This window comes from Ornithodoros turicata, unplaced genomic scaffold (genome assembly GCF_037126465.1).
Source record: "Ornithodoros turicata isolate Travis unplaced genomic scaffold, ASM3712646v1 Chromosome15, whole genome shotgun sequence".
NCBI classification, from domain to species: domain Eukaryota; kingdom Metazoa; phylum Arthropoda; class Arachnida; order Ixodida; family Argasidae; genus Ornithodoros; species Ornithodoros turicata.
The window spans coordinates 3,307,622-3,331,639 of NW_026999318.1; the positions used below are offsets into that span (position 1 = coordinate 3,307,622).

The following is a 24,018-nucleotide window of genomic DNA, read 5'->3' on the forward strand; positions in this document are numbered from 1 at the left end:
ATGTGAGGACACCCAAGCGACATTCCAAGATTGGGCCAAGCTTGGTACTTGCTTGGCTGTCCAACCTGGCCATGCTGTTCAAATGCTTGGCCAACAAGCTTGGCCCTTGGTACGGATCTGTACCCTGGCCAACGACTTGTCAAGCATTGGCCAGCCTATATTGGGCCAACCTTGTGCCAAGTTACACTAAAATGTAACAATCTAATTTGATTATCTTTCTGCAAGGAAATAATATCCCGAAAGACAGTTACGCACTGAACATGTTTTATTTGTGCATATATACTTTCATGTGCACACTTATTTTTTTATCAAGTGCACTATCTGTACACTCCGAAACAACGCAAAAATCAACATAATATAAAATAATAAAAGTATGTTTGTACTAAAAATATCACAGGGTCAGCAAGGGGGAGTGTAATGTTGAGCACACAACTGTTGGTAGACAAGTCAGCAGGTGCTACAGATCTGTGCTGCAGCCGCTGCGGCTCGAATGTCGTCTTTCTGTGCGGCCTCCATTCCGGTCACATGCCCATATCAGCCAGTTTTTTCTCGCCAGCTTGACCATGCTGTGAGTAACGTCTCCGAAGTTGATTCGAGTGGATTCTGAGAGCAAAAAGAGCACTTTTTCCTATTTTGTTGCAAATGCTTACTTCATTAACAACGGCAAGTATGTAGGAATAACATCTGGACACATTGAGGAGCACCGGAAAAGCTATACTAAAAATATGCATGGTACTCATATCGAAGCACATTGTAGGTATTTACCTAGAACAAGCCTTCTGACGTTCTGCAGTGTCGAAAATGCATGTTTGTCTCCTCGAAACCCTTTCCAGCTACACTTCACGGCAAGAGTGTGTTTCAAGAGGCCCTTGAGGATTTGACGGATGGCGTCCTTATAGTCGGATTCCCCTTTCATAGAGAAGAACTGTACCTGAGGGCAAAAAACAAGAAATAAAGTTCTGGTTAATTACTTTGGAAATCTCCTGGTACAATGTTACCCAAGATTACACTGAACCGAACCGAAAAAAATAAAAATAAAAGTAGTTCGAACAAAGCAGAACTGACTGACATCAAAGGCCAGCAATGGGGATCCTTACCGTTTTCGCCATGTTGTCAGGTTCTTCGAGTAAAGTGTCCAGTTCTTGAAGCTCTGAGAAGGTCGTGGCTGGCAAATGGGGACAATTTTCAGGGAAATGCACAGTTACCATGCAAGGGTTGTGCTTCTTTTGTAGTTTTTTCAGCATAATCAACATTTCTCTATCATGTTGGAAGGCCTTGGTTTGAAATCCTGTAGGGGACAAGATGTGCATGGGATGAGTAAGTGGTATCTTACATTTGGTTCAGCATTGCACTGATTCGGTCTTGGGTAGGCACCTCCAACACACAAAACAGTTTCGTGCACCAGTTTTGCAAACTATTGCAATATGCAACATCCTCACTGCCCTTCGTTTCTGGTTCTTCTTGTTTTATACCGGCAGGCAAAAGGAGCAAAACATATCTTTACTGCGGTTTGGCTATCCTTAACCATTTCTAAACACACTCAATCGCGCGATTGCTTTCATGCCATGTTCTATCTATCCCTCAGCCATTATGAATATGCACTAGCTTCTGTGTGTGCCCCAGGCCAAAATGAGTTGCAGGAAGGTACATATGCATTGGCAACAATGTTGCTGAAAAGTCTGACAGTATGTAGCGCTAAAGAATTGGCGGCATACCAATAAATCTGGCATCTAAGGCGAGTAGGGTTTTCATGTATTGCGTGGAGAACCTTCTTGCATGAAGAACCTGAAATAGAATACAACATATTCCATAAGGGTCCAAGTATCAGACAATGACTGCCGCCTTGGTCACTGCTGCATTATGCCCAGGTCAAAATATATGTGGAAAATAAATACTGCCAGGTTTAAGGAATACATCGAAGCACTCAAAATCAAACAGTAAAATGCACTCAAATGCTTCAGATGAGAACTCACTATACAGTACTGAAACAGAAAGCGACATGGAAAATTACAGCATTGGTGCACTCAGTCTTACCGCAGAGGAAGGAATGTTACACGTAGCTAATCAAGTGCTTACCTAGGCCGTCTCCCCAGGGCTCAGAAAATGCTGATGCAGACCTGCGCTGAGATGCTTGCTGAGAATCAACTTGCTGGTCGATTTCAGAAAGCGCCAACTCAGTGTCCCCTGCGCAGCCATCAGTTTTCAAGTAAGGGATCTTTAGGATAATCATTAAACTATGCTAAGACCTACAAATTGAACAAGGTATTCTAAGATATAGGTACGAAGGTATTCAAACCATTATATCGGGAACCTCGTCCGAACATTTCCTGTTCTAGTATGGGGGCCGGGTTGCGCATTGAATAGGATTGTCTAGTAGAGGGCACTGCGGAGCAAAGTGATAACAGTAGTAGGTACTGGACTCTCACAGTGCACAACGCCCAACTGGCCTGAACACGATTTAATTAGCAATTAGAGCTAATTGGGACCCCCCACATTAATCAGCACCCTCCAGGGAGCCACCACACTAATTGGGGAAAGTCCTAACTCGTGTCCAGACCAGCTGAGCGTTGTGCACTATGAGAGTCCATAAAAAATAAAAAAATAGATAGAAATAGAGTGGAGAGAAGGAGTTTAATTGAAGATCAACGGCGCCATCTTGAAGAAAGCGGTCCGGAAAGGCCGCTGACCGTCGCTGGGCGACGGAGCACAGAGGCAGGTTGCAAAGCATCGCAGCTATGACCACCAGTTCCGGACATCCTGTGACGTCAGCTGTGACGTCATCACGGCATGTCTGGGCAAGTTAGGACAGCTCTGGGCATGCAAGGAGAAAAACACTCATAATACAGAGGCTGGAAAAGCAAGAGTATGCAAACCATCAATAGCTAACAACAAAAAAAATTAGTCACACAACAAATGAGCCCACCAGAACAGGAGCGCAGAACCATGCGACTGCTCCATCCGAGAGGCAGGCAGAAACTGACTCGTAATGGTTTTTGTCCTGTATAAACCCCGCAGCTGCACCCCCTAACGGTTACTTTCTCAACTAATCTCACAACAAAATTATTAAGAATCACGCCAGCGCTACTCCCGGTCCCAAGGCAGAAGATGATAGAAAATGGCGGGAATGCCCGGACAACAGCAACCAGCACCCGACGTGCACGGGCACGAAAATCGCAAACAAAGCGGTAACAAAGTTGGCGAAATCATTAGTTACACAACAAATCACCTCACCACAGTAGGAGCGCAGACCGATGCGACTGCTCTCGTCGACAGCCAGGGATCAAGTGACAACGGAGCGAACGACCGCACGTCTTCTCCCAACGAGAGCCAGAGGTGGACTGACGTAAGCGCCACTCTACGGGTGCTACGCATGCGCGCGCTCGTAGCGCCCTCTGCGCGCTCCTACCGCCACCTGCGAGAGGCTAAGAGAGAGAAGAGCATTCCTGCGCCCCCTGCTGACCGTTCTCATTGGTCGTGAGGCTAAGAGAGAAGAGCATTCCTGCGCCCCCTGCTGGCAGTTCTCATTGGTCCAGACATCATCCTATTGTCTCAGGGCTACACTGTTTTTTTCCACTAATGCTCCTTTGGTCAATCTGCAGTGAAGCCACGGTATGACGTCATCATGCACCTGCGTGGCTCAAGGACGCGTGCGCTCTAGACAGGGGACCTATTATTTATTGAATCACTATCCCAAGATTATTTCCTTTATTCTTCTATAACGATTGCATAGGAAACTATTGCAGAAGAGCACCATGCATGAAAACTGATCGTAGGAATTCCAAAGTCTCACTAAATGAGACTTGCAAAAGAACAAAACATCCTAACATGTAACTCCATCAACGGCTAATAAGAGGACTAGGCACTCAACAAATCAACGCGCGCAGTACTCAGGGCAGCACTATCGTCAAGACGACAATGTTCCTTGTCAAAAACAGACAAAATACAAAGCGTTAACAAAGGAAAGCATGCATATCGGGGCATGTCAGGACACGTCAGGACAAATTCGCACGACTGTTGGGCAACAGAGGAAAACGAACACTTGAACAGAGTGAAAAAGGCACTCACCATCATTTTTCCCATTCACAGCATTCCCTCATTGTAAATCCGCTCGTCACAAAATCCACCTGTATCGTCGAACACCATTCACCAGTGACGAACTACACATCCGCACCCCATCAGAGGCAGACAGAACCCCACCTAAGCTACGCTCTTCCACTGACGGCCAACGCCAGGATCATAATTACCGTGTCTACACCCGCCAGTGTCCAAGAGAGAAGTGAATCCTTGCGCCCCCTGCAGGCCAGTCTCATTGGTCGTGACGGCATCCTATTGTCTCAGGGCTACCCTGTTTTTTTTCACTAATGCTCCTCTAGACAAGGTCAACCTGAAACAATAGTCTCTCGGTATGCGGTCATCATGCAGGTGCGTGGCTCAAGAACGCGCACGCTCTAGACAGGGCACCTGTTATTTATTGAATCACTATCCCTAGATTATTTCCTTTATTCTTCTATAACGATTGCATAGGGAACTATTGCAGAAGAGCACCATAGAAAAGAGAAGATTATAGCATTTCATTCCCAAAGTCTTACTGTACAGGGAAAAAATGGTGCAGCAAGACATGTTCATCCCACCCGAGAGCCAGGTAGATAATTGAATAATGATGCTTTGTTCCTCCTGAATAAAGTCACACACCTGTCCCCCTCGCGGTTACTCGCTGAACTAAATGAATCGCAAAAGTATTAAGAATAGCACTATTCCCATTCAAGGCAGCACTATCGTCAAGAATATTGCTTGTACAAAAAGAAAAAAACTACATGTAGAAGGAAAGCATGTCAGAACAAGCCCAGGCATGTCAGCGCATGTTTGTCAGACAACAAGGGGGAAAAAGCGAAAAGGAACAAAGAAGGAAACCAGCATCAAGCTATTTCCAAGCACACGCACTCCTCTTGTTCAAAAACAGTGCTCATCATAAATCTGTCCAGGGGAATACACACCATTTTGCTACACTTTTTTCAGTAACAGTCAACGCATTGCTACAGACTGCGTGACATCATCACATCCTGTCTGAAGAAGACACCGGCAAAGACTCCTATTAATTATTGAATCGCAAGATTATTTCCTTTGTCCTACTCTGAATGACATTGATTCTCTCATTAAAATTCAACAAAAAAGCACCCTGCATATTAACTATTTTCACCCCAAAGGCTCATCATGGTCATTAGAATTACAGTAAACTACCACTGCTCCTTAAAATAATAAGTGAGACCACTCAACGTCACCTCCAGGCTTATGTAATACATGACCCTTTCTATGCTCATACATTCGTTGTCTGAGGCTACACCTGCGAGCAAAAACGCGCGGAAGCCGGGTGGGCAAAGTTCCATTCGCGCATTGCGAGCATAAAGGCGGGAAAGCCTGGGAGCAAAGTTCTATTCGCGCACTCCAAAGCACAAGACAGAACGCCTTTACGGGAACATGATGGCATTCCTATACTATATTAATGATTATTGCATTGCAGTTTCGAAAAGCTTCTACAAAACTATAATTTTAGGAGCCCATTAAAATTCAACTTTCTATGGAAACTATAATTGTCCTATTACTTGGATCGCTACTAATGAAGCGCTCCAATTTTTTCTCTCTTCCCATTTCAGCCTTGTCATGCAGTGAAGCCGACTCATATCCAAAATAATTAATTTACACTGAGGGTGCCGTGCTTCAGGAATTCCTATCCTGCGTTCAGATGCAAGCATTTCTTCACGGATACCTTTAACAGCTGACTTCCTCAACATACCGAGCTCCTAACAACATCTAACATACAATCAGAGAAACCCACTTCTCAGCTGCACCATGCGACTTTCTTCTGCGTAAAATCGGTGATTTGAGGAAGAGAGCAGCGAAAAATTGCGCGCACTTGTGCTTGACTTAAAAAACCTGAAGCATATGCTAATAAACTAAGAAAAAGACACTCAGGTCTGGTATGTGATAGTGCCACATACGCAGACGCATTGCCCTTGCGTAAAGAAAGCACAGGACAGGGATACACAAATTTCCTTAGGTGAGCAGGAAAAAGGCTTAAGACCTCAGGTCACCACACATCGCCACGCGGCTAGCACAACATGACACCAACAAGATACTAGCAGCGGGAAGAACTGCAACACTGCTAAACAAGTCCAAACATGCCACGATGACGTCACAAATCAGGAGAAAAAAAGCACACGCATGCACGCACAGAGGACAACGCATTAAACACACGGAGCGCTCAGGAATAATCGTAGCGTTACCGCACATCGCTACGAAGCTCAACGTCTAACACAAGACGACAACAACAACAAGATATTAACGAAGGGTAAAAATTGCAACACTGATCAAGTCCAGACATGCGACATCGCATACAAAACACTGCTCATCGGGGAAAAGGCCTAAGCCCGCGGCGGATCATCATAGAGCATACACAACTTCATTTTTCTACTTCGCGTAAACTAAACGCGGTCTGCTTGGAAAACGACGTACAAATTTTCTTAATGAGCAGAGAAATATAGAACTTTCTACTCCGTGCTCAGATACCAGCATTTCTGCTCAAAAACCTGCAAAATTAAGCACTGCTTACTTCGTCAAGATATCGAACACCCAACAAAATCAAACAAACAACCCCACTTCCACTTGTAGAACACTATTCAGCTTTTACGCAGGAGGCTTTCTTCTACATAAAAGTAGAGAAATAAGAAAAAGAGCAGCGAAATATTACACGCACTTTTGCTTGACTTAAAAAACCTGAAGCATATGCCAATAAACCAAGAAAAAGACACTCATGTCTGGTATATGATAGTGCCACATACACAGACGCATTACCCTTGCGTAAAGAAAGCACAGGACAGGGATACACAAATTTCCTTCAGTGAGCAGGGAAAAGGCTTAAGCCATACCGCCTAGGAATAATCGGAGAATCACCGCTTATCGCTACGCGGCTAGCACAACATGACAGCAACAAGATATCAGCGAAGGGTAAAAATTGCAGCAAGAAAGACACTACTGAACAAGTCTAGACATGCGACATCGAATGCCAAAACACTGGTGATCGGGGAAAAGGGCTAAGCCTGCGGCGGATCATCATAGAGCATACATAAGTTCATTTCGCGTAAACTAAACGCGGTCTGCTTGGAAAACGACGTACAAAGTTTCTTAGGGAGCAGAGAAATATAGCAATTTCTACTCCGTGCTCAGATACCAGCATTTCTGCTCAAAAACCTGCAAAATTAAGCACTGCTTACTTCATCAAGATATCGAACACCCAACAAAATCAAACAAACAACCCCACTTCCACTGATAGAACACTATTCAGCTTTTACGCAGGAGGCTTTCTTCTACATAAAAGTAGAGAAAATAAGAAAAGAGCAGAGAAAATTACACGCACTTTTGCTCGAATAGCAATAAGAGAAAAAAATAAAATAAAATATCGACACACACGCTAATAAACTGTGACAAAGACACCCATTTCTGCTATCAGATAATTATTGCATAATGCTAAATACTCATTTGCATTGTCCCTGCGTGAAGAAAGCACAGGGCAGGGATACACAATTTATCTTAAGCGAGCAGGGAAAGTCACTTCTACTCGAACAGCTTAATACCATAAAGTCTGAATTTTTGCAAAGCAAATAAAGCTTGAACAGCGCTACGAACGTGACAGACACATACTAACAAACAAACAAACATACAAACAAACACACAAACAAACAAACAAACAAACAAACAAACAAACAAACAAACAAACAAACACTTCTATTCATTTCTATTGATAAAGGTGTAAACCACACTACAAGAACAAAGCACGCTGCTTCAGGAAAGCGTATGAAATGCATCGCAACAGGACCGGCTCTCATAAAATAGCCTGCCCAAAACGAAGACTTCACCAGGTTCGCGAGGTAATTCCATTAAAAACGCTCTCGGTCTATCCTACAGATAGCAATGCAAGCGCTGCTTCCCTTATTTTTTAAGCCACTATTCCACGCAATGGTACATAAATGTATCACTCGTGTCACATGAAAAAGCACACACAAAGAACTTACTTGTCAAGTGGGATCCCTGGTTCAGGAAAGCGCGCGCGCCCGCGCGCACACATACACAGACACACACTCACATTTTCACAATCACAAACACAAAGTCCACCACATCCACATAAATCTATATTATTCCTCAGGTCAATAATTATCCTACCATCGTCAAAAGATGGCTCACTCTTGTATGCGATCGCAAAGCGATAGGTCCTCGTTCCGGATGTAATAGGATATCGCCACTCGGCCGACGCGAACCAAAAAAGAAAGAAAGGAATGCGCGTTCGCTATACCTCCACAAAGAAAACGGTGCCGTGCTTCTACGCAGCGCTCATCATACAGGAGTGAATTGTCTTCTTCGTTTTCCTTTTATTTTCTTGCACCCATATATTTTGCAAGAATACTATAGAGCAGAACGGACAAATGTGAACATCATTCGCTACACACTGTAGCTCTCACCATTTTTAAACCAAACCACTTAACATGTGTTCATAGGTCTTCACTAAACAGGTGAGCCGATAATGACTCAAAATGAAATGAAATCAAATAAAATAATCATTCCAGCATCGCTGGCTGCAAGCTTGGGTACCCTGCTTGGGTCTGCTGGCGCCTGAATAAAAGATTTATCACGAGGGTACTACAATGGTGAGCTCTGCTGCTGTTTAAGTGATAAAACAGTGCACCTGCTCGGGGAAAGGGATCGCGCGCGTCCAAACCGCGAGGCCCGCTCGCACGGGGAATCGAAAAAATGAAGTTGTGTATGCTCTATGATGATCCCCCGCGGGCTTAGGCCTTTTCCCCCGATGAGCAGTATTTTGTATGCGATGTCGCATGTCTGGACTTGATCAGTGTTGCAATTTTTACCCTTCGTTAATATCTTGTTGTTGTTGTCGTCTTGTGTTAGACGTTGAGCTTCGTAGCGATGTGCGGTAACGCTACGATTATTCCTGAGCGCTCCGTGTGTTTAATGCGTTGTCCTCTGTGCGTGCATGCATGTGCTTTTTTTCTCCTGATTTGTGACGTCATCGTGGCATGTCTGGACTTGTTTAGCAGTGTTGCAGTTCTTCCCGCTGCTAGTATCTTGTTGGTGTCATGTTGTGCTAGCCGCGTGGCGATGTGTGGTGACCTGAGGTCTTAAGCCTTTTCCCTGCTCACCTAAGGAAATTTGTGTATCCCTGTCCTGTGCTTTCTTTACGCAAGGGCAATGCGTCTGCGTATGTGGCACTATCACATACCAGACCTGAGTGTCTTTTTCTTAGTTTATTAGCATATGCTTCAGGTTTTTTAAGTCAAGCACAAGTGCGCGCAATTTTTCGCTGCTCTCTTCCTCAAATCACCGATTTTACGCAGAAGAAAGTCGCATGGTGCAGCTGAGAAGTGGGTTTCTCTGATTGTTTGTTAGATGTTGTTAGGAGCTCGGTATGTTGAGGAAGTCAGCTGTTAAAGGTATCCGTGAAGAAATGCTTGCATCTGAACGCAGGATAGGAATTCCTGAAGCACGGCACCCTCAGTGTAAATTAATTATTTTGGATATGAGTCGGCTTCACTGCATAACAAGGCTGAAATGGGAAGAGAGAAAAAATTGGAGCGCTTCATTAGTAGCGATCCAAGTAATAGGGCAATTGTAGTTTCCATAGAAAGTTGAATTTTAATGGGCGCCTAAAATTATAGTTTTGTAGAAGCTTTTCGAAACTGCAATGCAATAATCATTAATATAGTATAGGAATGCCATCATGTTCCCGTAAAGGCGTTCTGTCTTGTGCTTTGGAGTGCGCGAATAGAACTTTGCTCCCAGGCTTTCCCGCCTTTATGCTCGCAATGCGCGAATGGAACTTTGCCCACCCGGCTTCCGCGCGTTTTTGCTCGCAGGTGTAGCCTCAGACAACGAATGTATGAGCATAGAAAGGGTCATGTATTACATAAGCCTGGAGGTGACGTTGAGTGGTCTCACTTATTATTTTAAGGAGCAGTGGTAGTTTACTGTAATTCTAATGACCATGATGAGCCTTTGGGGTGAAAATAGTTAATATGCAGGGTGCTTTTTTGTTGAATTTTAATGAGAGAATCAATGTCATTCAGAGTAGGACAAAGGAAATAATCTTGCGATTCAATAATTAATAGGAGTCTTTGCCGGTGTCTTCTTCAGACAGGATGTGATGATGTCACGCAGTCTGTAGCAATGCGTTGACTGTTACTGAAAAAAGTGTAGCAAAATGGTGTGTATTCCCCTGGACAGATTTATGATGAGCACTGTTTTTGAACAAGAGGAGTGCGTGTGCTTGGAAATAGCTTGATGCTGGTTTCCTTGTTTGTTCCTTTTCGCTTTTTCCCCCTTGTTGTCTGACAAACATGCGCTGACATGCCTGGGCTTGTTCTGACATGCTTTCCTTCTACATGTAGTTTTTTTCTTTTTGTACAAGCAATATTCTTGACGATAGTGCTGCCTTGAATGGGAATAGTGCTATTCTTAATACTTTTGCGATTCATTTAGTTCAGAGAGTAACCGCGAGGGGGACAGGTGTGTGACTTTATTCAGGAGGAACAAAGCATCATTATTCAATTATCTACCTGGCTCTCGGGTGGGATGAACATGTCTTGCTGCACCATTTTTTCCCTGTACAGTAAGACTTTGGGAATGAAATGCTATAATCTTCTCTTTTCTATGGTGCTCTTCTGCAATAGTTCCCTATGCAATCGTTATAGAAGAATAAAGGAAATAATCTAGGGATAGTGATTCAATAAATAACAGGTGCCCTGTCTAGAGCGTGCGCGTTCTTGAGCCACGCACCTGCATGATGACCGCATACCGAGAGACTATTGTTTCAGGTTGACCTTGTCTAGAGGAGCATTAGTGAAAAAAAACAGGGTAGCACTGAGACAATAGGATGCCGTCACGACCAATGAGACTGGCCTGCAGGGGGCGCAAGGATTCACTTCTCTCTTGGACACTGGCGGGTGTAGACACGGTAATTATGATCCTGGCGTTGGCCGTCAGTGGAAGAGCGTAGCTTAGGTGGGGTTCTGTCTGCCTCTGATGGGGTGCGGATGTGTAGTTCGTCACTGGTGAATGGTGTTCGACGATACAGGTGGATTTTGTGACGAGCGGATTTACAATGAGGGAATGCTGTGAATGGGAAAAATGATGGTGAGTGCCTTTTTCACTCTGTTCAAGTGTTCGTTTTCCTCTGTTGCCCAACAGTCGTGCGAATTTGTCCTGACGTGTCCTGACATGCCCCGATATGCATGCTTTCCTTTGTTAACGCTTTGTATTTTGTCTGTTTTTGACAAGGAACATTGTCGTCTTGACGATAGTGCTGCCCTGAGTACTGCGCGCGTTGATTTGTTGAGAGCCTAGTCCTCTTATTAGCCGTTGATGGAGTTACATGTTAGGATGTTTTGTTCTTTTGCAAGTCTCATTTAGTAAGACTTTGGAATTCCTACGATCAGTTTTCATGCATGGTGCTCTTCTGCAATAGTTTCCTATGCAATCGTTATAGAAGAATAAAGGAAATAATCGTGGGATAGTGATTCAATAAATAATAGGTCCCCTGTCTAGAGCGCACGCGTCCTTGAGCCACGCAGGTGCATGATGACGTCATACCGTGGCTTCACTGCAGATTGACCAAAGGAGCATTAGTGGAAAAAAACAGTGTAGCCCTGAGACAATAGGATGATGTCTGGACCAATGAGAACTGCCAGCAGGGGGCGCAGGAATGCTCTTCTCTCTTAGCCTCACGACCAATGAGAACGGTCAGCAGGGGGCGCAGGAATGCTCTTCTCTCTCTTAGCCTCTCGCAGGTGGCGGTAGGAGCGCGCAGAGGGCGCTACGAGCGCGCGCATGCGTAGCACCCGTAGAGTGGCGCTTACGTCAGTCCACCTCTGGCTCTCGTTGGGAGAAGACGTGCGGTCGTTCGCTCCGTCGTCACTTGATCCCTGGCTGTCGACGAGAGCAGTCGCATCGGTCTGCGCTCCTACTGTGGTGAGGTGATTTGTTGTGTAACTAATGATTTCGCCAACTTTGTTACCGCTTTGTTTGCGATTTTCGTGCCCGTGCACGTCGGGTGCTGGTTGCTGTTGTCCGGGCATTCCCGCCATTTTCTATCATCTTCTGCCTTGGGACCGGGAGTAGCGCTGGCGTGATTCTTAATAATTTTGTTGTGAGATTAGTTGAGAAAGTAACCGTTAGGGGGTGCAGCTGCGGGGTTTATACAGGACAAAAACCATTACGAGTCAGTTTCTGCCTGCCTCTCGGATGGAGCAGTCGCATGGTTCTGCGCTCCTGTTCTGGTGGGCTCATTTGTTGTGTGACTAATTTTTTTTGTTGTTAGCTATTGATGGTTTGCATACTCTTGCTTTTCCAGCCTCTGTATTATGAGTGTTTTTCTCCTTGCATGCCCAGAGCTGTCCTAACTTGCCCAGACATGCCGTGATGACGTCACAGCTGACGTCACAGGATGTCCGGAACTGGTGGTCATAGCTGCGATGCTTTGCAACCTGCCTCTGTGCTCCGTCGCCCAGCGACGGTCAGCGGCCTTTCCGGACCGCTTTCTTCAAGATGGCGCCGTTGATCTTCAATTAAACTCCTTCTCTCCACTCTATTTCTATCTATTTTTTTATTTTTTATGGACTCTCATAGTGCACAACGCTCAGCTGGTCTGGACACGAGTTAGACTTTCCCCAATTAGTGTGGTGGCTCCCTGGAGGGTGCTGATTAATGTGGGGGGTCCCAATTAGCTCTAATTGCTAATTAAATCGTGTTCAGGCCAGTTGGGCGTTGTGCACTGTGAGAGTCCAGTACCTACTACTGATAACTTGATTTGAGGGACAGTGAAAGTGATTTTTCGATGTGTTATATTATACACACTATCTAATAAAATTTATTAAGTATGTCACTATATCTATGTATATGACATGCTCTACACGACTGAAAGCATGTTTTGTTCTGATAATAAGCACACATGCCATGGGTTCCCGTACGCATTTCCATACCAGCAGGTGATGGGTGGAAGGTCTGGAGGGCAGATATTCTTGGAGATGGGGCCTGCGTGTAACTTGTACCGGATGCATATGGATTCTCAACCCGTTCTTGGGTACAGTTAGAAACACTGGATGCTGGAATAGGAGATAATCCCAATCAATAAGCACATAGCATCACATACAGCACAATTCTCACGAATAAATGCAGAAGCTACACAAGCAATGCAACCTCCTGAGGTGCAATAAGCGCACACATAAAACTACACTGGACGAGACTCAGACACAATTTGATACCTGATGAATGTGCGATGCACAATGCGCATTTACCTGACTGCTGTAGACGAGACAGTAAACTAGGAGGCGGAGGAATTTGTTTTGTATGGCGGTTAGATCCTGAAAGTTAGAAGAGTGCAAGATGCAGGAAGTACGAAAGCTATAATAGTACGTATTGCCTGCTAAAGGCACTCATGAAAACTTGTCAAATTGCCGACTGATAGCACCCCGACCTTTATTTTTTCGTGGAACTTTTTTTCCTCAGGAGTGTCCTCCTCGCTGTCTGATAAGGTGATTCTTTTTCGCGCATTTCTTGTTTTATTCTGAACCTCTCCGTCGCACTCAAAGTTGGAGGTTTCCTCTGCAGTAGAGAGCATGTCCAAGGCTTCCTCTATGTCGCCTGAAATACGGCATTAAAAAATAAGGCTCTGGCTCCGACTGGTTGTGCACAGGCACAAACAAGCGCACTTCTTACGAAGTCGCAAGTACAGCTCGTACACGAACTGACCTGTAGTATGGAGAATTCGAATGTGATGCATTGTCCACATGTCTTGAGGAGGAGCCAGAACACATTGTGGCTCTTCATCTGATGGTAACAGTTGACTCAAAATGGACACAGGCACTTCGAATAATTAGGCGTCACGACCGCAAAGGTGAAACAATGGGAGAAAAACCATCTTCACACGGAAAGGATAGCACATTCCTTTGTAGACAATGTCAGGAACGTTCACTGATGTGAGAGCGGAATCAAGCTCGGAAACTACATAAATAGAAAGTGTGGATGAAGGGCATGGGGATGTATAAAGTTCTTCCTGCCTCAAAAATGTGTGACCAACTAATGTGTCTATCCAGCCGACAACATAATTTGGCTAACAGAAAGAACCTCCCCGCTGCGTAAAAGTAAATGTCTATCCCTTGGACTTGTACAAACCAAGGAGCCATACAGATGCGCTCTTGAGTATTGAGGTTCATGTCCTGCTGTCCCCACGTTTTGCTGGGATGATGGTAACACTGCACTCACCAAATTTCTTCCTGCGAGCTGACAATGACTTCTGTGTCATGAATTCCGATACCCGTCTGTGCAACTGCTGAAGCGGCTTGTTGCCTGAACGAATGTAGCGCTTCAGCACTTGCATAAAGCTCTCAAATGGAAAGCTACTGCACTCATCAAGTGGGCCATGACAGCGGCTGTCGTTCGCAAGGTGGATGAGTGAGTGAACATTATATACAATGAACTCTTCCCCATAAAGCGTGATGCACACCTTAGCAAAGTACCGCAGCAAGTCATCAGCATAGTCGATCAAGTTTCGATGGCGTGGGCTCACAAGGATGGCCACTGCTACATGCAGGCATAGGAAGTGGTTGTAGACCTCATCACGTAATACACCCTGGAGCACAAGTGGACCTGCGTACAAGAAGAAAAACCTAAACTCTGTGGCCTTTCACCGTTTGATTTTTCTTAGGCCTCTGCACTTCCTTGGAAAATCAGATGGGACATGGCTTCGTATAGATTCCAGCATGGAATATATGGAGCTAACGCTTGTGTGGTCCAACCTCGTGGCCAAGTTACCACATAACCAAAATTCGAGTAACTTCTTTGTGACCCCTAAACACACCAAGTGCATATAGTCCAGCGGAAATCCCGACACCGTAGGCACGCCAACTGTAGCAAGAGGAGAAACCCCGACATGGTGTTGCTCTTGGACTTGCAGCAGAAACGATCCATCTGTTCTTAGAGGGCTTTCGAAGTCTGGGAATGTCATTCTGCCTTTGTGTGTGCCTTCAGTGACACACTTTTCACAACCGAAAGCACCATTATGACCTTTTATCGTGCAGGGACATCACATATTATGGCCTTAAGAGTCACTTTGTACATAGTACCATCGAATTCCATACCATTCTTCATCAGGTCTTTCCACTCCTGAACAAAAGCTCCAAGGAAGTCACCAAAAGGGGGGGCGGCGTGACCAACGATGCGATGACCTTACTAGTTTAGGCTGCCAAGGGGGACGTCGGACAAAGTAGGAGACACGACAACAGAAACAGCTTGGAAGAGATGACCAACCTGTGTTGGTCATCGCATTTCGTTTGCACCGCCTCGTAGCCAACGGAGCACTTATAACATTGTCGTCGGCACCGTTATCGATTAACGAAGTTGTCTCGTGATCGTCGAGGAGTATTTGCAAGTCACTGGTAAGGTTTCGAGCGTCACGGCGGTCTGTGTTGCTGTTCGTCGACTTCGTCGAGCTCGGGGACTGGTCGCGTCGTAAGTCAGCGGAAACATTCTGCTGCCGTAGAGAGTCTTCAATTGCGGCGCGGCGACTACCGCGCTGAGGGCGGGAGGCGTCAGTTGAAAATTCGGGTCGACCCAGTCGTCAATACAGGCAACGGTGGTAGACGTGGGTGGCTTCGCCACAGTGGTAGCAAAGCGGCCTCAAGTCTGACGTTCGCCGTACGTCTGTCTTGCGATGGAGTTCCTTGTGCGCGTGGCGGGTAGCTGAGTGGTGCAGGTTGGGCGGGTCGCGAATGCGCCCAGTTGTTGCCGTGCCGCGCTGCCCATGGTGGCTGTCGCATTCATCTTCTCTCGGGTTGGTGGTCCCAATGGGCCGAATTCCGCACGTAGACCACGCTGTCTTCGACTCAGTCATCGCTTTTCTTCCAGGCCGTTGAGCAGGGATTGCCAGGCAGCTCCACCAGAAATGTCACGGATGAAAGCAGACGAGCGAGACGGCGAATAATCGGCGAACACTTTATTCAGCTGCCTAACTGGCTAACACAAGAGTGATAGCTCTATGAACACAACTGAGTCCAAAGAATCAATGCTGCAGCCTGGAGCGCACAAGTATTTAAGCGTCGCGCCGAAAAGTCTAGAAACAGCACATGCGGGACTTGTAGAGGCAACACTTCGCGCAATGTCACAAGGCTCAGTTGATGACAGGTCTGCTTGCATTGCTTCGTGAGGAGTATCACATGTAACGCTGCCACTAGAAGTCCCAGTCGTTAAAAGGTTACCCATCGTAGAGGACTGGGATTGTGGGAGATAGGTTACATCATGCGATGTTGACGACACAGAAGAATGCAGCACGCTGACATGTGATTCGACAAAGTCCAAGCACTGCTTAGTCTGCTTTGCAATGCGCTGTCGCAGCTTGCGCCTTAACCGTTTTCCTTCTTTTCCGCTTCCTGTCGTAGCAAATTTCTTATGTCTTAAGTAGACAAAGACTGCAGTTGTTACCGTTTTGCAGAACTGCTGGCTACCAGTGCCTGCGGCTGTTACATGATAGTCCAAGTATCTGAAACGCAAAACAAAAGGTGTTCATGTATTTGCAGAATGTGATGAGCAACAACTGTATAGATATGGTATACAGTAGCATCAAGTAACGGATATGTGCATGCCTCACTTCACGGAACAATTCGGAACCAAGTCACTGCGCGAACACGTGAAACAGCTGTCATTCATGCTGATCGCTCTCTGGACAACACTATACGTTACTGTATACATCAACCTGAGAGTTCGGTCACGTAACTGTATTCTTTGCGTTTTATATTGCAATAAATTCCTTGTGGCGGACGCATTTAGGTGGGCAAGTAAGCGTGAACGCGGCCTCGAAAAGCAACACAGTACGGTTAATACGCGCGTATAAAACAATTTAAACAATTTGCAAGCCAGAATTATAAGGAAAACGTCAAGACTATATTAACGAGACAAGTTTTAAGCAAGGTATTTGCGAATAACAGCCTCAGACAACGCAAACGCGACGAGACGCGTATTGACGTGTTTTTTTTTTTCTTTTGCAATTCAATGCAACTCACACGAATTATCCGCTGAGAAACGACTACAAACACATACACATACCTGCTCGAACGCTGAAGACTCCAATACCAGTTGAAACTCCGACGTGAAGCGCGCGTCGGCCGGTGAGTCGAGTGAAGCACAGAGTTGAGGTTGCACGCATCCGAGTCAAGCATGGATCACACTAGTGCGTTCTGCTGCGTGCGGATGCGTGCGGGCGCTGGGTACCGTGGCAACAGATACGTGCGCGACCTCCCGCAGCAGAACGCAAGGAGTTCGCCCGAGCCCAACTTTTTCCGACGTACGCAGCAGCCCGCAAGCGGAGAACGAATCGCGAGGCCGCCTTCCGAGCGTGCGCAGTAGGTTTCTCTCTGCGAGACTGTTTTCAACATGGCGGCCACAGGAGTGGAATCCCGCTCGGCGCTCGTTGGCTTACGGGTTGGTGACGCACGCATTCGGACGCAGGTATGTGAACAGCGGAACGGATTGCTTACAACGCACGCATACGCACGCAGGCGCCCGCACGCAGCAGAACGCACTAGTGTGAACCATGCTTCAGAGCCACGGCAAGCACCAAATGACTGCGAGTAGCTCCGGTTGGAATGACAACTTGCACTGGTGGATCAAGATTTATTTAAACGGTACAAATTCCTCAAACGAAAAATAAAAAATAGAGCCGTAATATTACGTAGCGTTTCCTTTTTTTTTCTTTTTTTTTTCGTAGCTGCGGGCACAGATATGGCGATCGTGTGCGTGTGCGTCTGCATACCCGCTGTGTGTGAGATATGGAGTGAGTTGTTCCGCTGGTTGGATACTGTGTCGTGATATCGCGTGCCAGTGATCGTTTCAAGGATAAGTTTTGCTGTAGAAGGATGTGGATGGAACAGCTGCGCAATAATATATACGGTACGACGCGGATGTCGAAGTCTAGTCCTGTTAACATGTGCTGTCAAACCCAAACTCAGGGTCATGCCTACAATAACTACTGCGACATGTGACCGACGGAGGTGAAATATGTCACGTTGATTGATGTGAGGAAGCGAAACGATAGCAGGAAAGATGAAAATAAAGGTTTACGAGCACTTATGAAAAGGTTTCTAGTTTGTGGTGAGAAAATGTGTCCGCAGCGACGTACCTGTGATCGATACACTATTGAGGTAAGAGCTACAAAAACAAATGCTTGGTTGTTATTACTCAGATGGAGGGTGCCGCAGTTAACCGTAATAGAAAAGTTTCATTTCCACATCCCATGACCGGTATACGGAACAATGTGTCGAACAACCCGCTGGACAACATGCTTGTGCCAAGCACGTTGGCCAACCAGGTACCAAGCTCGCCATGCCTAGCATGGCGGAACATTGTACCACCATTGGCTGGCCGATGATTGGCTGGCCACGCATCACACAATCTCGTGCCAATCATTGGCCATTAGCCGCTTGGGCAACTTTAGAACAGCGTCAGAACACTTCTCGGATGAAACATCCTTTCTATTTTTCTTTTATTTTTTTTTATGTGCCGACGCATTCAACCGTATCGTCGTTTTTTTTTATTGCACAAGCACATAAAACAGTTACAAACCGATTCCTTTCATATTCGTTAACTGCCGCAATAAAATCTGGCTGCTCGTTCCTAGCGCTTTCCATAGCGGAAAATAAGCGCAGCGGTTTAAAAAGGAAGCAGAGAGAAATATAAAAAACATAGAAAATCACACTACGAAAGATACTAGAATTCTCTTCCGAAGCAAAAACAGATACTATATGTTGATTGTTACACGACCCTTCGTTAAGTGCGACAGCACCGCTCGCCTACAACACAAAACGAATGGTGAGCTGTCCACGTTTCTTTCGATTACGCAAAGCCAAGTGAGGAATTGATTGAAGTATCCACGAGAAATGCTCCATGTATCGTAGACAGTCATCCTTTTTGGAGGCAGAGAATTTTACGCTGGACCGCCCTTTGTTTCAGAAAAATGTCAATACGGTCAAAGGATCGACCTAAAAACAAAACAAATGTATTCCGGAAATTCTATTCCGGGAATCTGAGCAGGTAAACTAAACTAAGAAATATATCTCGTCCCGCTAGCTACCCACAGGGACTGGCACAGACAGTCATTGAGTGTCATCCTCAGGATAATCTGGGGATACACCTCGAAGGACGAGGACACTGTGGGGACATCCTGAGGACCGTGTGTGTTCTTGGGGTTGAACGTGCGACGCTGTGACATGGGCGTTATGGTTTCCTTTCGGGTCCTCATGTGCGCTTTGCAAACACCGTTTATATTCGAAAAACGGGAGACCACGAGAACGGCTGACTAGCTAGCAAGAACAGCTGACTAGCTCACTAGCTAATGTTGCGTTTTGCTCCAAATGGTCTGTTTCGTTCCCACGTCTTTTGTAGAAACTTCGCTTTGTGTGAAATTATGCTCTTTTGCGTTTGCATGCTACCTGAAGCACAATGGGACCTTGATGCTTATATTGTGAAGGGGCTCATTATTTCATTCCCCATATCGCCACCAGCAATGGTTTAGAGTATCGCCCCTGGCGATGAACCTCCCCATTAAGCGTCTTTAAATAAAGTAGTGTAGTTGTTACCTGAACCACTTGCTTTCTTTAAAAAAGGTAATGTTACTTTTACTACATTATATGAGTCGCATTTCCGAGCTCGATGATGCAACTGGTTTATCTGAGATTCCAAGAACGGGACGGGGGAGTTGGTTGCACAAAATCGAGCTTGTACACGGCTCTGGTCGAACTTTCTGCTAACTCCATCACCCGTGGAATCAGCGCAGTAGCTAGGGGACAGAAATAGCTCAACAGAAAAATTAGAACAGTAGAACAATTCCAGCGTTAATTCCAAATGAGAAATGGTGCCCGCATCAGAAAGTTCTCACAGGGCCCTGGAACAATCCACCATCTCAATGCTTTGCGGCAGACTCCCTGCAACTATTCCTGACAGACCCAGGCAGGGTCTCTAGGCTTTGCCTGTGTTTCAAAGTTCGCAGCCACTGTTGCACGAAATACCGCATACACGCGTATTTAGTCCGCACGTACAAAATAAAAAGAATCGCCTATAATTTGAACATAATGCAATTGTCGAAAGCATAAACGTGCAGAGTTCATCATGCAGCCACTGTTGCCCGAAATACCGCATACACGCGCGTGTTCAGTCCGCACGTACAAAATAATAATCACCTATAATTTGAAAATAATGCCATACGTCGAAAGCATAAACGTCCACAGTTCATCAGGCAGCCACTGTTGCGCGAAATACCGCACGCGCGTTTAGTCCGCACGTACAAAATAAAAAGAATCACCTATAATTTGAAAATAATGCCATATGTCGAAAGCATAAACGTTGACTGTCTCGCTTTAACCATGACTACTCCAGTGTCCCAGTGACCCCGTATTTCAGTGTTTACTGCCCGTAGTCACGGCCGGCGAGTGAAATTACGGACCCCAGGGATGGGTCGTGCCGGGGTCCCCTCCTAACGATACCGTCGTGATAACACAGTGCAGTATTTCTTCCTTGTGTGATTACGACAGGTCTCGGATACTGCGAGCCCCTGAAGTGGCCTGAGCGCCATCCCCGTCTGCCCCACCCTCTCGCCGGCCCTGCCTGCAGCCTCAGCTAACGGGTGCAGTGCAGCAGGTCCTTGTAGCTCTCACCAACCTGTCAACCTTTCCGCGTATTTCACCTTCACATATCCCCCCCCCCCCTGCAGACGTGAAAAAAAAATAATCACGAAATCAATTGAGTGTCTTTAAGTGTGGTCTACAATTCATATCAGCTGCTATACGACGCGGAAGGGAGATTTTTAGCCTGTAGGCCTAGCCATTGTATAGGCATCCCTTTTTTCTATTGTTAGACGTCATTTAGACGTCTATAGTCCCACCATGTGCTGCCTGGGTCCACATGTATTACTCTACGTATTGATTGATTGATTAGCAAAAGAAAAGTGGAGATGAATCCCAAAACACCCGGGACTCCAGGACGCGTTATTTTGGGCTCAATATATGTAAAGAAAGGAAGGGAGAGGATGGTGGTGCGGCGTGGGGGGAGAAGAAAGATACACATTGGATAGAAATTATACACATTGTGAGGCACACAGGCCCAGATGTGAGAAACGAAATTGAATAGATGAAAGCATCACCAGAAACTTAAGCATAAAATAGAAGGCGAAATGAAAGGTGGGTCACAATTGGACCACTAGCACAAGGGCCAGAAGAAACAGTGCGGGGGAGTTCAAGCGCAAAAAACTCAAAGCACGAGAAACAAACAAACACAGAGCATGACAGCGTGTAAAAAAATTCTGTCGAAGCGAGGAATTGCAAAATGGTACGCATGGCAGGCATGAGCTGATTTCCTGGCAGACACCCCAGAAATTTTTCGGTGGAGTATGGGGCGTACCTGGGCGGGTCAGCGGCAACACAAGCGTATACAAGTATGCACACGATTAGTATGTTAATAACTGACATGTACGTTGACAATAGATGTACTCTGCAGTTTAAAGCTCAGCTACTCCGATTTTCGAGTGTTACAGAATGGAACGATACTCATACGATGTGCTCATCAGGGAACACTGATTATGCGTGCTAGGTAGTTATCCGAGAACTAGTCGCCGTTTTTTTGAAAAGTGAATCTTTTCTTTCACTGCCATTCCGACTTGCGGACCGCAGACCTTGTGTCGACGGCACACTTCAGGTCGGGCATGTTTTGGCTTCGCATCACATTTTGCTTGGTGCACATTTTCTTGTGCAGAGCCGACGGGGATGTCTGCTGCGTAGATTGAGATTCAAGTAGTGATATAACAGTAATGCGCTATTGGTAGGCAATTATGTTACTGTGACCTCATTGCTCAGGAAGTTGGACTCAGGACTAAGGAAGTTGAGTTTTGCTTCATCCGACTCCAAAGCATTTGCTAGGCTGTTCAGGAGGCTTTCCGGCGCTTTCCGTGTTCGACGCTGCCTACCGAACATACGTCAGTGGTTTGCTCCTGACTGCACGAACAATACAGCGTACAGTTCCAATGTTTCAAACCTAAGTTTCCAAAAGTTCCGAAAGACCAAAGGGAAAGCTATTGGACTGCAGCAGTCGGTTACAGCTCCAATTGGTCGCCACCTTCTTCGAAGCGATTTGCTTCGGTCATTTCGCTCATGAGTGTTACAGAAGTAACGCGCAACTCGACTCGAAGAGCAATTTGGAGTTTTCACGCAAAAGCCGAATATACCTCAAGCAGTATGCTGTGCCAACGATATAGGCAGCTGGAGATTGCGGAGGCAGAAAAAGACAGCGGGTGGAGGTAAGTCGCGTAATGTCGTCTGATAAATCATATGTCATTCGGTGCGAATGCCATCACATTGAGAAGAAGAAATGTGCCAGTTATTGCTTTCATTTTTATAGACTTCGTTCGCAAAGAAAGTGACCCGTTCGGCCCCAGCTGGTTTGTTTTATTTTCAGTGCCAATTTGGAAGGTAACTCATTTCCTTTACAAAAATATCTACTTGCTTTCAATTTGCAGTCGATTGACTATGGTCAACATCACTCGATATAATGTAAATTTACTGTCAGTGTACAAATGGTTGACTTTTCACTAACTTCTTATTGATATTAGGCCAGCGCATTTCTATTGAATGTCAATTGACTCTTCGCACCCTTTCTACTTACTTGTGTGTGCTTTCGAAACATTTTCAGCAATTGACTATTGGAACTCTTCCTATACCCTAACCCCCTCTCTCTGTGACCTCCTTTCCTCAACCTGAATTTGGCACTGCTAATAAAATGTTCATTTTGCTGGTTCGTGCCTCCTGTATACTTCGTTCTCCTCGTGCTAAAAGGTGATGCCAGGGCCGGTGCTAGAGGTGTGCGGGGCTAGAGGGTGCAAAGGCACATCGCGGGGCCTGTTTCACACGACTAAGTACATACTTTATATAAAAAAAGTAAACCCTGGTTGAGGGCTTCGTGCGCGAGGCCTAAAGCAGTCGCCTTACTCGCCCCCCCCCCCCCCCCCCCGTATCGCCGGCCCCTGGTGATGCTTCCTACTTCAAGCCATATCAATCCCTCACTCGCGGCTATTTCTTATCTTGCGGCTCCCCTGCCACCAATGCAAGCGGATGAACATAAATTTGAGCGCAGGATAGTTCAGCGAAACAGCGCATTCCTGCACTGCTCTGCGCAGGAAATTTGTAAACCGAAACCAGTTAATTACTCAAAAAAATCAATAAAAGTCGAAGTTATTTTTTTTTACTGGTGTTGCACTGCCTCAGAGTGACCATTACTACGGCACAAGTACCAAAGCCCGGCGAAGTAAAACAAAAAAGTCAGGATGTATATTTGGTTAACGACCGCATGCAAATGAGAAACTCAGCGGCCAGTCTGTGACCGGTGCATTAAGGATGTTAACCGAAAAAATAAAGTTTCCCGATAGGTGGCGCCATTTCCGAGTTATTCAGCAGGGGAATTTTTGTGAAACACCCTGTATACCAATACCATGTGGATGACTAGTTATATGTATTAGGGGTTTGCATCTGCTCATAGAAAACGCAACTAAAACACAAAGCATGTGCAATGACTTGGCACTTTATGCAAACACTACAAATGTCTGCCCTTATGGCAAGTAGTCAATGAACACATGGCATACGAATTACATCATTCAGCCGTACAACAATTAAATCATCCTTGGTTTAGATGTTTAATGACACGGTTCTGTACAGATTCTGTGGTGTATTCACGCAGCCTGCTTAGAAATGATTTGTCTGAATTAATTATTGTTTTAACTTTTTTCCAGGTGTTCACTCGATTGATATTCTATGAGTTGGGCATTATGTATGCATGATGTATTAATTGTGTCTGTCGATTTCCTCTATAGGAAAACTTTTAAATATTTCTCGTTTGCTTAGAAAGTTATTTGCTGAAATAATTGTTGTC

At 45.6% G+C, this 24,018-nt stretch overlaps 1 protein-coding gene and 1 long non-coding RNA gene across 5 annotated transcripts in view; one reads left to right on the top strand and one right to left on the bottom strand.

Annotated features, from left to right (window-relative positions):
- Positions 1-295: 295 nt before the first annotated feature.
- The window catches only part of LOC135372430 (uncharacterized), a 78,153-nt gene continuing 54,430 nt past the window's right edge, over positions 296-24,018 (bottom strand). For 2 of the 4 annotated variants that reach the window (XM_064606042.1, XM_064606043.1), the window contains exons 3-8: positions 13,041-13,163; positions 2,297-2,383; positions 2,077-2,184; positions 1,098-1,785; positions 766-931; positions 296-603 (exon numbers count right to left, since the gene is read on the bottom strand). In XM_064606042.1, coding sequence (XP_064462112.1) covers positions 1,589-1,785; positions 2,077-2,184; positions 2,297-2,383; positions 13,041-13,163 — 515 coding nt within the window. In that variant the 3' untranslated portion in view covers positions 296-603; positions 766-931; positions 1,098-1,588. Of the gene's footprint in view, positions 604-765; positions 932-1,097; positions 1,786-2,076; positions 2,185-2,296; positions 2,384-13,040; positions 13,164-13,355; positions 13,422-17,157; positions 23,045-24,018 lie in introns of those variants that run through there. The other 2 variants (XM_064606041.1, XM_064606040.1) reach the window with 2 other exon arrangements.
- LOC135372431 (uncharacterized) lies at positions 11,871-12,649 on the top strand. The gene is made up of 2 exons (XR_010415994.1): positions 11,871-12,030; positions 12,451-12,649. It is a non-coding gene; the product is annotated as an uncharacterized LOC135372431 (long non-coding RNA).